We start from the raw sequence: 13141 nt of genomic DNA, 5'->3' as shown, positions 1-13141 counted from the left end.
TCAACAGGTTAATGGATAAAGACATTTGGTATAGATAGAAACAACGGAATCATACTCAGCAATAAGATGAAAAACTATTGATACACACTCAGGAACAAGATCAATCTTAGAATAATTACACTGAATGATAAGCACTTGGCTTCAATCTCACCCCCTAAAGTTAACATTTTTATTACATCTGTGTAAAAAAGAAATAGAAACTAATACATAGATTAGTGGTTGCCTGGACAATGGTTGGGATGGATGTTGGACTCAGAGGGAAAGATGGAGGGATTACAAAGAAGTTATCCAATTACAGTTACAAGGAATTCTTGGAGGTGTGATGGTTGCCTTCACTATCTTCATTGTAGTGATGGTTTCACAGGAGTATATGTATGTCAAAGTTCATCATGTTGTATATGGTACTAAATTTATCAATAAAACTGTAAAAAAAAATAGGTTTACTTATATAGGAGTATTGAAGGCTGTTGAATACTGAAAAATGGAATTTATTGTACAATCTATGTTAAAGTTTTATATACGTTTACAAAGGGGTACCGTGTTATTTAAAATGATATAGAATATTTCAAAACACATTAACAATATGAAAGAAATTTTATATCAGGAAATGCTGTAAAGCTGATGAAAATTCAACATCCATTAAAAAAAATTTTTTTTTAAAGTTTATTTATTTTGAGAGAGCGTGCACACATGCAAACAGGGGACAGGCAGATAGAGTGTGGGAGAGAGAGAGAGAATCCCAAGCAGGCTCCATACTGTCTGTGCAGAGTCTGTCATGGGGCTCCCATCTCACAAACCGTGAGATCATGACTTGAGCTGAGATCAAGAGTTGGACACTCAACTGACTGAGCCACCCAGGCACACCTCTGTTTTTATTTATTTTTATGGTGACAGAATGCAGTCAACATAAACTTTACCATCTTAACCAGTTTTAAATGCACAGTTCAGTGGTACTACATATGCTCACACTGTTGTGTAACAAGCATTATCACTGTAACTTTCCTTATGTTTTGAAGCTGAAACTGAACCCTTTAAAAGAATAATTCCCCATTTCCCTCTTCCCCAACCCCTGGCAAACACCATTTTACTTTTTGTCTTTATGATATTTGGCTACTTTTAGTACTTAATCTAAGTGTAATCATTCAATATTTGTCTTTTTGTGATTGGAACACTGGACATTTGAATCTAATAATGTGGTAACTCTGGAATCAGATTCTCCTCCTTTCCCAGGGTTTATTTATTTTGTTACTGCTTTTGTTTTGTTTTGATTGTTGTAGGTAGTCTGTGCTAATGATCATCTTGAAGTATATGTAAACTTGTGTTTTCAGATCTTCTCTGAGCCTTTTTCTTGGCATGCATAGTCACTATCTAATTTTTCTTGTATTTGCAGTTGATTTTGAATGTCCTTGTCTTTAATATCTGGCTCTTCAAAGGGGAAAAAGTGAAAATTGATGGGGGTGAAGGGTGCTGGTTCCTTGGAAGTCACTTAAGACAGAAGAGGAAGGGCTTGCAGTATTGCGTGGAGGTGCAACAATAGTGGCTGCCTACCTACCTCTTTGCACCTCTGATCAGAAGCAATCAGTGGTCAGAGCATAGACCCCTGATGGAGGATAGGACTCTCTTTGCCCACTCTGGCTCCCTCGAGCTTTGTGCAGGCTACTTCAGGAACACATGTGCCACTGCCTGCTAAGTGACTGGACATGAATGAAGAGATAATGAAGATGGGGAATGGGCAGTTGATACTGTGCTAAGAACTGAAATTGACCACAGTTAAGGACCATTTACTGTCCCAAGTCTTGCCTCGGAAGTTGCAAGCCTCCAATAGTCTCTAGGATTCCAGAATAGTTACATTAGGCAGATTTTGCCTGTGCAGTTGTTTATAAATGAGCAGATTTCCTGGTGCTACCTGTTCTTTCATCTTCCCAGAATCCTCTCAACATCCATTCTTTATTTTATTTTTTTTAATGTTTATTTTTGAGAGAGAGCGAGCAAGATTGTGAGTGGAGGAGGGGCAGAGAGAGAGAGAGACAGAGACAGAGACAGAATCTGAAGCAGGCTCCAGGCTCTGAGGTGTTAGCACAGAGCCCGAAGCGGGTCTCGAACTCAGGAAACGTGAGATCATGACATGAGCCAAAGTTGGACGCTTAACCAACTGAGCCACCCAGGCACCCCTTAACATCCATTCTTGGTTTTCAGGGTGGGTAGCAAGTGAAACAATATTATAAAGATGTCACTTCTCATTTTTATTTGTAATTTCATTACAATCTAATCAAAATCTTGACAGAGTTTTTTATGTGAAACTTGAAAAGCCAGTTCTAAAATTTATATGGAAATGTAAAGGACCTAGAGATAGCCAGGTAAAGCCAGGGTAATCTTGAACATTGACAAGGTGGGAAAGTTTGCTGTATTGGATATCAAAACTAATAAAATGACCACATGTAGTACACAGGGTGATGCTGGCTTGAGTATAAAGTAAATAGGTCAGTAGAACAGAATGGAGAGGATACTGTGGATTCAGATATATATATGGACACTTAATTTGGAGGAAATGGCAGAGGAATATGGAAAAGATGATCTTTTAAAACTGTAGTAGCCTCATTGAATATCCACATGGGAAAAAGCCAAAACTTCATTTATTTACTCATTATACATAGAAATAATGTCTGTGAGATTATAGACCTAATTGTGAAAAGCTAAATAATCCAACTCTTGTAATATACAAGAATATATGTATGATCTCACATTAGGAAAAGATTTCAGTATAATAGAAAATAATCATTAAAGATTAATACACTTTATTAGTTAAAAATGAGAAATTCATGTCTTTAGGACGTTAAGCAAGTGAAAATGAATGGTACAGTGAGAGAACAGATATTTGCAATATCTAAGGACCTATGTCCAGAAAATGTAGAGATGTCTGTATATTAATGAGAGTTAAACAGTCCCATAAAAAATAGTCAAGGGGTGCCTGGGTGGCTCAGTTGGTTGAGCGTCCAACTTCGGCTCAGGTCATGATCTCTCAGCTCGTGAGTTCGAGCCCTGCATTGGGCTCTGTGCTAACAGCTCAGAGCCTGGAGCCTGCTTTGGATTCTGTGTGTCGCTCTCTTTCTGCTCCTAACCCACTTGCATTCTGTCTCTGTCTCTCTCAAAAATAGACATTAAAAAAAAAAGTTTTTTTTTTTTTAAATAGTCAAGAGTTTTAGAGGTACTTCATAAAAAAGGATGTTGAACATCTCATTCTTGGTCAGAGAAATACAAAGCAAATCCACAGCAAGATTCCATGGCATGCCTGCCAGAATAGTTAAAATTAAAATTTTGTGATGGAAATGTTAATTGGTATAACCATTTGGGAAAATAGTTTGGCAATATTTTCTAAAGTTGATGATTCACATGCCCTAGATTTAATTGTTTGCAATGTAATCAGCAGAAGTACTTTTTTTAGGATTGTTTGTGGTACCATGATTCATAGAAGCTAAAACATGAAAGATATTTTAATATCCCAGATATTTTACCCCAGATATTTTAATAACATTAGAATGGATAATAGTATGAATAATCAGAGTAGTACATGACAGTAAAAATAATTACATAGGTAGCTGGAACAGCATGGTTGCATTTTACAAATAATATGTTGGGCTAAGAAGAAGTGTAGGCAGAGTAATACATCTCTGTGGTTACATTTATATAACTTTCAAAATTGGGCAAAATTAAGCTGTGATATTTAGGGGTGTGTTACTCGGCTTGAAAAAGGAAAGTGGAGAGGAGGCTATCATGTAAGTGATTCTCTTATGGAAAGGAATTGTGACTGAGAAAGGTCATGCAAGAGGGGTTGTTGGCAGTATTTCATTTCTTGACCTGTATAGTGTTAATACAGGTATATATTTGTTAATATGTTTTAAGTTGTATATACCTTGTTTTTGCACTTAATTGGGTATTACATTTCACAATAAAAAGGTTTAAAACACATACAAAAATGGAGGGAGAGGAATATAGTATGCTGATTACTAGCATAGCAGTTTTCTAGGACTTAGCATAGCAGTTTTCTAGGACTTCTGTATCTAAAACTGTTCATTTATGGCGCAACTGCTATGGTCCCTGCTAAGAGTGACAAGAGGTAAGATACAATTAAAATGAAGTCCCATGTCTAAGAAGTTACTGTCAGTTTGACAAAACAGGTATGTGGTAAATATATAGATATGTATTTACTGTAATTTTAAGTGCCACAGTAACAATTGTGCTATAATGTTTTAAGTGTCATGAAGAAGGGCTTATTGAGAACCTGGAAGACAGTGATAATGCTAGGAGACCTTGGTGAGGTAACATTAGGAGGTATTTGAATAGAAATTAGGGGATACGATACCACTTTTCTTGATAACAGGTTTCTGTTCTTGGCTCTGGATATATGCCATTCTGATTCTCCCCTTAATTCTGCCTTTGGTAGCTCTTTTTCTCCTGAGTTTCAGGTGAAGGGTAGGAGGATCACTAGTATATTGTGAAGGGGAGCGGAGAAGTACTGTTATCTTGGATTCCAAGCTGTGTAAAGGAAGCAAGTGGACAGTGGGCTGATGAAGTATGAGGAATTGATTTGTTCTTTGTGGGGAGTCTGTCCATTTTCATGACTTCAGATATAGTCTCTGCCATTGACAGTTCTGATTTTTTAAAGTTTTTATTTATTCTTGAAAGAAATCTCTACACCCAATGTGAGGCACAAACTCACTACCCAGAGATCAAACTCACATGCTCTTGGGACTGAGCCAACCAGGTACCCCAGCATTTCTGATTTTTATTGTGTGCCCTATTTGATGATGTTGCTCGCACTTCAGTCTTTCATGTCCTGAACAGAACTGAACTTTACCCTTCCCAATCAGCTCCTTTTATGAATTCTCTTGTTTACAATAAGCACACCATTTTCCCCTTTGTCTGCACTTCAAATTTTAGAGTTGTCTTTGATTTCTATGAGGAATTAAGATATCTTAAAATATTTTAAGAAGTTTCTTCTGAAATACTGTGCTATCTATTTTGTAGCCATTTTCAAAAGAAAAAGTTGAAATGGAACCTTTGCTTAGTATAATCCTTACTTACAGAGGCTTAAAAAATCCTTAGAGAGCTTGAAAGCGGTCAAAGTCTATAGTGTTTGCCCTGAAGGCACTTTTATTTTTATAATAGTATTAATATGTGTATGAAATAATTAGCAACACTAAACAATAAAGTTGTTATCAAATTAGTGGTATAGCCTTTGTAAATACCCATTTCCATTGTGAAGGCATCCCTGGTTACCCTTTTGAAAAGTGGAACACTCCTCCCTCAAAATACATAGTCATACAATAATAATCACTATACATTACCACTTATTTCCTGTCTGCTTTTTTTTCTCCCCTCATAAGCACTTACCACAACCCAGCATATTTTCCTTGTTAATCTTGTTTATTGCCTGTCTCGCTCTCTTCCCCCAACTTAAATGTAAGCTACATGAAGCCCAAGATTTTTGTCATTGTTGTTCATTATCGTACCTGCAAAGTCTGATACATAGTAGACATTGAAATACATGAATACTTGGGTGTTAGAAGCCTTTGTGGATTATGTGATAAATGAATGAGGTTCTAATAGTTGGATAATAGATGTTACCTGAAACTGGGTTTGCCTCTTGTTGGTTGTCCACCCAAAAGACACAACCAGGCCAAAGAACAGGGAAAGAAAAGGTTTTACTTGTAACAGGTAAGGAGAACAGCAAGAGTATGTTTCCTAAAGTAGTGTCCACTCAAACAACAAAATTGGGTAAGTTTTAAGCTAAGGGCACATGCATATTTGTGAATGGGGCTTGACAAAGGAGAGTTCTGTATAGAATTGGGGTAAAAGTCATCCTTCATGGACAGAATCCAGGTCCTAGTTGATTGAAGCCATGAGGGTCAGCAAGGGTTGGCGTCATTAATTCTCTGCTCCAGTTAGTCCGCTTTCAGAGTGCTCAAAGGGGTTTAAATCCTGCAAAAACAACTCAAGAATGTGCTATAGGTCAATGTTTACTTTTGAAACAGCACTGAGAATTTTACCATTGATACAGTTCAGCTGTTTCCTGGTCTGGTAGAGACCAGCTTTTGGATTCACTTTGTTACCTTAAAATCCTTAACTACGAGGTTTTTGCGTTTTTTTGTAATTCCAACCCCTAGGAAATTCTGCAAGAAGTGTGCATGGACAAGTAATGCTGATATGGCATAGATCACAAAAATGGGTGGGGCCCTAAAATGACTTATGTTAAGAAAGCCATGTCTGTTCTTTTTTCCTCCGGGATCCCTAACCTTATCTACCTACACAGAGACAGCTATAACTAGCTAAATAATTGGGTCAGTCACTTTCCAGCTCTGAAGATTTTACTCTGTTTTAATCTCTACATACTCAACATTTTGTGGTTATGCTCTGAATGATGTTAGCCTTAGGAACCCTTTAGATAGTTGTTTTTTAGGGGAGTCTTAATATTCACAACAAATATACTTTATGAAATCAGGTTGCAATTTTGATTTCTGCTTTATTATGAAAGATAAATTGAGCTAAATACTTAATTAAAAAATTTTTTTTAATGTTTGTTTATTTTTGAGGGGGAGAGGGGCAGAGAGAGAGGAAGACAAAATCTGAAGCATGCTCCAGGCTCTGAGCTGTCAGCACTCAGCCTGATATGGGGCTTGAACTCATAAAACATGAGATCATAACCTGAGCCAAAGTCGGACATTTAACTGTTGAACCGACTAAGGCACCCAACCGCCCTGAGCTAAGTATTTGAATTAAATGTGAATGCTACTCAGTCACGTTTTATGTTACTGCAGGCAAAGATTTTGGATTTTAGATTTGGAACCAGCTACGTTCTCTCTGAGGACCGACCATTAAAATGCAAAATACAATTTTGGTTTCTCTACTGCTATCTTTGGGAATGGGAAGTTTGCTTAGAGAATAAAAGCTGGTTGCCTCTTAACCTAGATCCTCCATTTAATTTGATTAAGTAATGATACATGTTTTACTTTGTGTAGACCTTCTTGACAGTATGATTTCATCTCTGGTTCCATTGCTTTTCCATTGATCTATTTTTGCTTCTTTGCTGAGATCAGGCTGTCTTTTGAATACATGTTGTTACCAGAGGGCACAGTAACAAGCTGTGTCTCTGGAGCCAGATTGACTGGGTTTGATCCTGGTTCTGCGTCTTGTTGGACTCCTGAATCTCAGCTTTGGCAAAATGGGAATAATAATGTCTCTAGGGCTATTGTGACAATTAAATGAACTAAAACATAATTAAGTGTTTAGAATAGGTGTGGAGTAAGGTTCAATAAGTATTTGTTTTATTTATAAAATTAAAGAGTGTAGTATAGAATGATTTTTCCAGGATAACAGAAGGCCTTTTCTGATCATGCTAAATCTAATAGCATCTGTTAACTCTTCATTCCTTACCCTGCTATATTTTTTGGTGTGGTGCTTACCATTACTTGATATTAAATGTTAAATTTGTTTTCTACTACTGGATTGCACACTCTGTGAGGGCAAGAACTTTGTTTTCCTCATAGCTACCTATGTTCGCTCTAGTGCCTAAAACAGTTATCTGACTTAAAATAGGTATTCAACAAATATTTGGTTAATAGATGAATAAATTAAGGTGTATGATGGCAACTAAAGATTTTTTTAGGGGCATCTGTTAGGTTGTTTTCATGAGTTACTGCTTTCTGTGAGGTAGCACATTTTGTTTTGGCGGTGCCTGTGAGCTTCTGTTGCCAAAGGCACCTGAAATCTTATTCTTCTTTTTGTTAAGCTATATGTGAAACAGAGCCTGAACAGCCTGTTCGACATTACCCATTATGGGTGAAAGTAGAAGGTGAAGTAGATCCAGAGCCAGTTTATATCCCAACGCCTTCTGTCATTGAGCCGATGAAGCCGTTGTTGTTGCCTCAGCCAGAAGTTTTACCTACTACTGTGAAGGGCAAACTGCTCACTGGAATTAAACCTGCACGGGCATATACTCCCAAACCCAATCCTGTGGTAAGCCCAGAGTTTCATCTTTTATTGCAAGCTACAAAAATTGTTTGTAAAGATAATGGATTTCAACCATATTTTTGGTTTATATTCTGTGAATCATTTTGCTTTCAAGTAAAATGTCTGTAAGCCATCGGTCTTTCTGATTTAATCAGCCTAGTTGCTGGCATAGAGATGTCATAAAAGTAGAGTGAATGGTAGTAATTCTTAAGGATAGCCAAATCTCTCTTCAAGAAGATCATAAAAAGTTGTGGGGTTTTTGTTTATTTTGTTTTGTTTTTAAACATGACCAGCAAATTTTTAAGGGAGAGGGAGAAAAAAAGCCTTCTGAAGAAGCTTCTTATTCCAATAGTGTAGAATAATTAATTCAGATATACTACATATTGTTAGTGGGAAAGCATTAAGAAAAGTTTTAAGAAATAACTCATCTTTTTAAGGCTATTTTTTTAATATTCAGGTAACAGTAAAGTTCAAGATATAAAATAATTGTTGGCATATGACTATGAAGATTGATAGGTCAAAGAGCTGATGGTTCTGTTAAGAGCTTAAGCATTTGTGATTATTAAATCCATTTCAGTCTTCCCAGTCCATTAAATTGACGAAAGATGCTTTAGTACAATGCTATTCAGTGTGGTCTCTGTGCTGGTCTTAGTGCTGATCCACAACTATTTGTTATGAGTCTGATGAAATAAGTCTAGAAAATGAGAGTAAATATTTAGAAATTTAACAGCAACTTGATAGAGTAATTTTATGTGTATTAAATCTAATACTAAACAACTTGGGTTTGTATTTTGCGTATCTTTTGTTTTTCTAGAAACATTTTACAAAAGGATCAGTCTGTGTTGGACTGGTAATTAAGAAATATCCTTCATTGCAGATAATTGGAGAAGTGCTACTCTAATGGAATGTCACATTTCTTGATAAAGAATCAAATCCTTTCTGACTTTCCAAGATACAGCCCATAATAACTGTACTTCTTAAAATTTGCATTTAAAAATTTCAAATGTTGTAACAGAAAGTTTAAACATCCTTTTCCTTTTGGAGTCTAGCATATTTTTTTCCTCCAACATATGGAATGTTTTGTTGTATGGAATTTACAGATTCGGGAAGAGGACAAGGATCCAGTCTACTTGTACTTTGAAAGTATGATGACTTGTGCTCGTGTTCGAGTATACGAACGGAAAAAAGAGGAACAGAGACAACCGTCACCATCACCATCCCCATCATTGCAGCAACAGGGCTCATGTCAGTCTAGTCCCGAGAACTGTAGTGTAAAGGTGAATTACTTACTGCATAATTTGTCTTTTTAAGTTCCATTTCCCTGTTGCTGGTATTAGAATTTACCTTGCTATCAGAATAATTTAGAGTAATTCTTGGAGGGCAGAGAAGTCTTACATGATGTGCTTATCAATTTGTTTCTCTGTGTATCTGTTCTAGAGAATAGTCCCTTAAAGTTATTTAAAGTATTAGTCTTTCTGATGCTGAAGTAATTTTTAAAAGTTCAAACATTTGTTTTTTATTAAATTATTTATCTGTAATTACCTGGATTTGTATCTTTCTGCATTAGTGAATTTTCTAAATAACTGAAACTTGTTCCATTAAACATTAAATATTTTTCCTTCTTTACTACAATACACTATAAAGTGTGGTGTAAATTTGATGACTCAGTCTCTGTCACAGGACATTAGAGAGCAATACTTGTTTTTGCTGAGGGTTGTATAATATTGATAGTAATGCAGCTGTACATATAGATGTGAAGCTGTTGCCACTTAAAATCTTTTGCTGTTTCAGGCTTCTTTGAGAGATTTAATGTTTATGTTCTTGTCTCTATTGATAATAATTATGTGTTGAAGTATTTGTGTTATTCCTTTCTTTAGGAGCCTGATTCTGAACAGCAGCCCTTGAAACCAATCACCTGTGACCTAGAGGATGATTCTGATAAATCGCAAGGTCTGTATGAAAATTAAGTCTCATTTTAGAGTAATTGTGGGTGGGGGGGTAGGGGGGGACATATACCAGAAGTACCGATCCAGAATATTTTTACCTACTCCTTTTTTTCTATTAAAAATAGATAGATAAGTGTTTTCCTATTGTTTGGTCTGTTTATCACTCCTAAGAAAATTCATTCATGTTGTTATGGTGGGTTGTTGCAAGAGACATTTAAGATGAGGTTTTTTAAACCTCTTTCCAAGCCTCAGCAACCTTGGCATCATTATTGAAAATTTCCCTCAGGCTCTCAGTAGCTGCTACAGTGGGAGAAAGGAGGGAATATTACTGATTTATCTACCAAAGGCTAGAATTACTGTAATGGGAGGTAGTGGCTATGGCATTACCTACTTGTTTTTGGTTTTGCTTCTTAACACTTCAGACACTAGCAGCAGTACTTCCCAACGATTTTTTTTTTTTAAATGGCTTGATATACAAAATGATAATGTTTTTATGCCACATTGAGATATGTGGAAAAGACTGCTGGGGTGGAGAGAACCTGCTTGAGAACACAACCACCTTGAAGTCTGAGGGGATCTATATCCTGACATACTTGTAATGAGCACATTGGTTGGGAGGCTCTGCTGTAGAAATCTAGATGTCTAGTAAAACAGACATCCAGTTAACATGTTGCTTAGAATAGAAGTACCTGAATGATCTGCATACAATGTAGAAATGGTGCAATCATATCTAAGAGGCACAGAAGTAATTCAGAAGTATTTGCAGTAGAAACTATAGGTAGACCACACTTTTTTTTTTTAAACCACAGTATTCTCTCTTTTGCTGTTCTTTAGGGTTGACTCTACCCATCACATGTTAATAAAACATCTTGCAAGTATCTTTGCTTTGCTATATGGATAGCAGAACAGTAAACTATAAATATTCTTAATCTTGGTTATGGGTCATGCTTTGTTTGCAAGATAACACTTTCTTACATAATAGTCATGGCATTTTGAGCACCTGGGAGGCTCAATTGGTTAAGCTTCTGACTCTTGGTTTTGTCTCAGGTCATGATCTCACAGTTTTAGGAGTTGAACCCTGTGTCAGGCTCTGCGCAGTGAGTTTGAACTCTGTGTTTGTCAGTGCAGAGCCTGCTTGGGATTCTCCCTCTCTCTCTCTCTGTCCCTTTCCTTGCTTATGCTCCGTTTCTCTCAAAATAAAGACATAAACTTAAAAAAAAAAAAGTCACAGCTTTCAGAACAGTCTCAAGGTGGGACTCCCTTTTTTTTTGGAGACTGCAGGGGTCCCTGGGTGGCTCACTTGGTTAAGTGTCTGACTTCAGCTCAGGTCATGGTCTCACGGTTTGTGGGTTCAAGCCCTGCATAGGGATCTGCACTGGTGGTGCGGAACCTGCTTGGGATTCTCTCTCCCTCTCTCTGTCTGCCCCTTGCCCACTTGGGCATGCGTGCACTCACTCTTTCTCGCTCGCTCTCTCAAAGTAAACTTAAAAAAAAATTGTTGGAGACCCCAGACAGCAGAGTATCTTTTTTTTTTTTTTTTAATTTTTTTTTTCAACGTTTTTTATTTATTTTTGGGACAGAGAGAGACAGAGCATGAACGGGGGAGGGGCAGAGAGAGAGGGAGACACAGAATCGGAAACAGGCTCCAGGCTCCGAGCCATCAGCCCAGAGCCTGACGCGGGGCTCGAACTCACGGACCGCGAGATCGTGACCTGGCTGAAGTCGGACGCTTAACCGACTGCGCCACCCAGGCGCCCCTACAGCAGAGTATCTTATCATAGTCTGATTCTCTAAAATATTTCTTTTTCTTGGAAAAGTCCCAAATTTGTGAGTGTTAAATTACCACTGAAAGTACGTGGGATTCAGACACTGGGCAGCTTGTTCAATTTCTCTGCCCTTGGCACTTTTCTGAGAACGCAGGGAAAATAAGAATTTTTCGAAGTTCAGTACAAAATTGTGTGATGCAGAAGTATGTTTCAATTCTTTATCAGAAAGAAGCTGGAAGTCTTCCTGCAATGAAGGAGAGTCCTCTACCTCCTATGTGCATCAGAGGTCACCAGGTGGTCCCACTAAACTGATAGAAATCATCTCAGACTGCAACTGGGAGGAGGATCGGAACAAGATTTTGAGCATCTTATCCCAGCACATCAATAGCAACATGCCACAATCACTTAAGGTGGGCAGCTTCATCATTGAGTTGGCTTCTCAGCGAAAGAGCCGGGGTGAGAAGAACCCTCCTGTTTATTCTTCTCGTGTGAAAATCTCTATGCCATCATGTCAAGACCAAGATGATGTGGCTGAGAAATCTGGATCAGAGACTCCTGATGGTCCATTATCCCCTGGGAAAATGGATGATATCTCTCCTGTGCAGACAGATGCCCTGGATTCAGTAAGGGAGAGATTACATGGAGGCAAAGGTCTGCCTTTTTATGCAGGGCTCTCTCCTGCAGGGAAGCTTGTGGCCTATAAGCGTAAACCCAGTTCAAGCACATCTGGGCTTATCCAGGTGAGAATTATCTTTAATCTGGATGTAGCACATTTTTTTACTTAGGTAACATCTTGATTTTTCAGAGCCCTTAGTGGGCTTTATATCATTTATCTTTACATTTCCTGGGAACTGGGTGACAAAATCTTCTCTTTTTGTAATAGGCCTAGTACCTAGAGTGAATTTTTGGCACATTTACAAATAGAAATGTAGAGCCCTGTTTTAGCTTGTGATTTTAGGTCTAGTCTTAGAAAGTTCCTACTCTTACAACTTTATTGCTTGGGATCTAGTGATACTTTGACAACTAAGCAAGGATAGTAAGGGATTCAGTCTAGTTTTTTGTTATTATTGTTAGCACATAGCTTTCAAAACAAAACAAGGTAAAATTGGTATTTAGTAGCAGTATATGTTCAGAAACTTGGAGAAGATTTTAATTTTGTAGAGTGTCACTCAAATGTATAAAATTAAAAAAAGAATTGAGCCACAGTTTACTTTTTTTCCCTTTATTTGGTCCATAGGATTTTTGCTAATCACTGTGTAGTATAAATAGGTCCTTGCTGTTTAGTAATTCAGGCAGATTATGTTAGTAAAAGTACACTGGCATCTAGAAAATCTTTGCAAAGAGAGGTTTTGAATTAAAATGTAATTATAGTAAAAAGGTTTTCTCCTTGCTCAGTAACATTAAATGCACTTTTATATCAGA

At 37.3% G+C, this 13141-nt stretch overlaps 1 protein-coding gene across 12 annotated transcripts in view; it reads left to right on the top strand.

Annotated features, from left to right (window-relative positions):
- MGA (MAX dimerization protein MGA) overlaps positions 1-13141 on the top strand; it is a 167517-nt gene that overhangs the window by 127963 nt on the left and 26413 nt on the right. For 11 of the 12 annotated variants that reach the window (XM_042989091.1, XM_042989092.1, XM_042989098.1 and 8 more), the window contains exons 10-13: positions 7787-8013; positions 9108-9284; positions 9885-9957; positions 11945-12459. In XM_042989091.1, the coding sequence (XP_042845025.1) occupies positions 7787-8013; positions 9108-9284; positions 9885-9957; positions 11945-12459 (992 nt within the window). The remainder of the gene's footprint in view (positions 1-7786; positions 8014-9107; positions 9285-9884; positions 9958-11944; positions 12460-13141) is intronic. The other variant, XM_042989095.1, reaches the window with a different exon arrangement.

This window comes from Panthera tigris, chromosome B3, assembly GCF_018350195.1.
Source record: "Panthera tigris isolate Pti1 chromosome B3, P.tigris_Pti1_mat1.1, whole genome shotgun sequence".
Lineage (NCBI taxonomy): Eukaryota > Metazoa > Chordata > Mammalia > Carnivora > Felidae > Panthera > Panthera tigris.
Note: the sequence above shows the minus strand (reverse complement) of the source record. Positions and strands in the feature narration are given on the sequence as shown.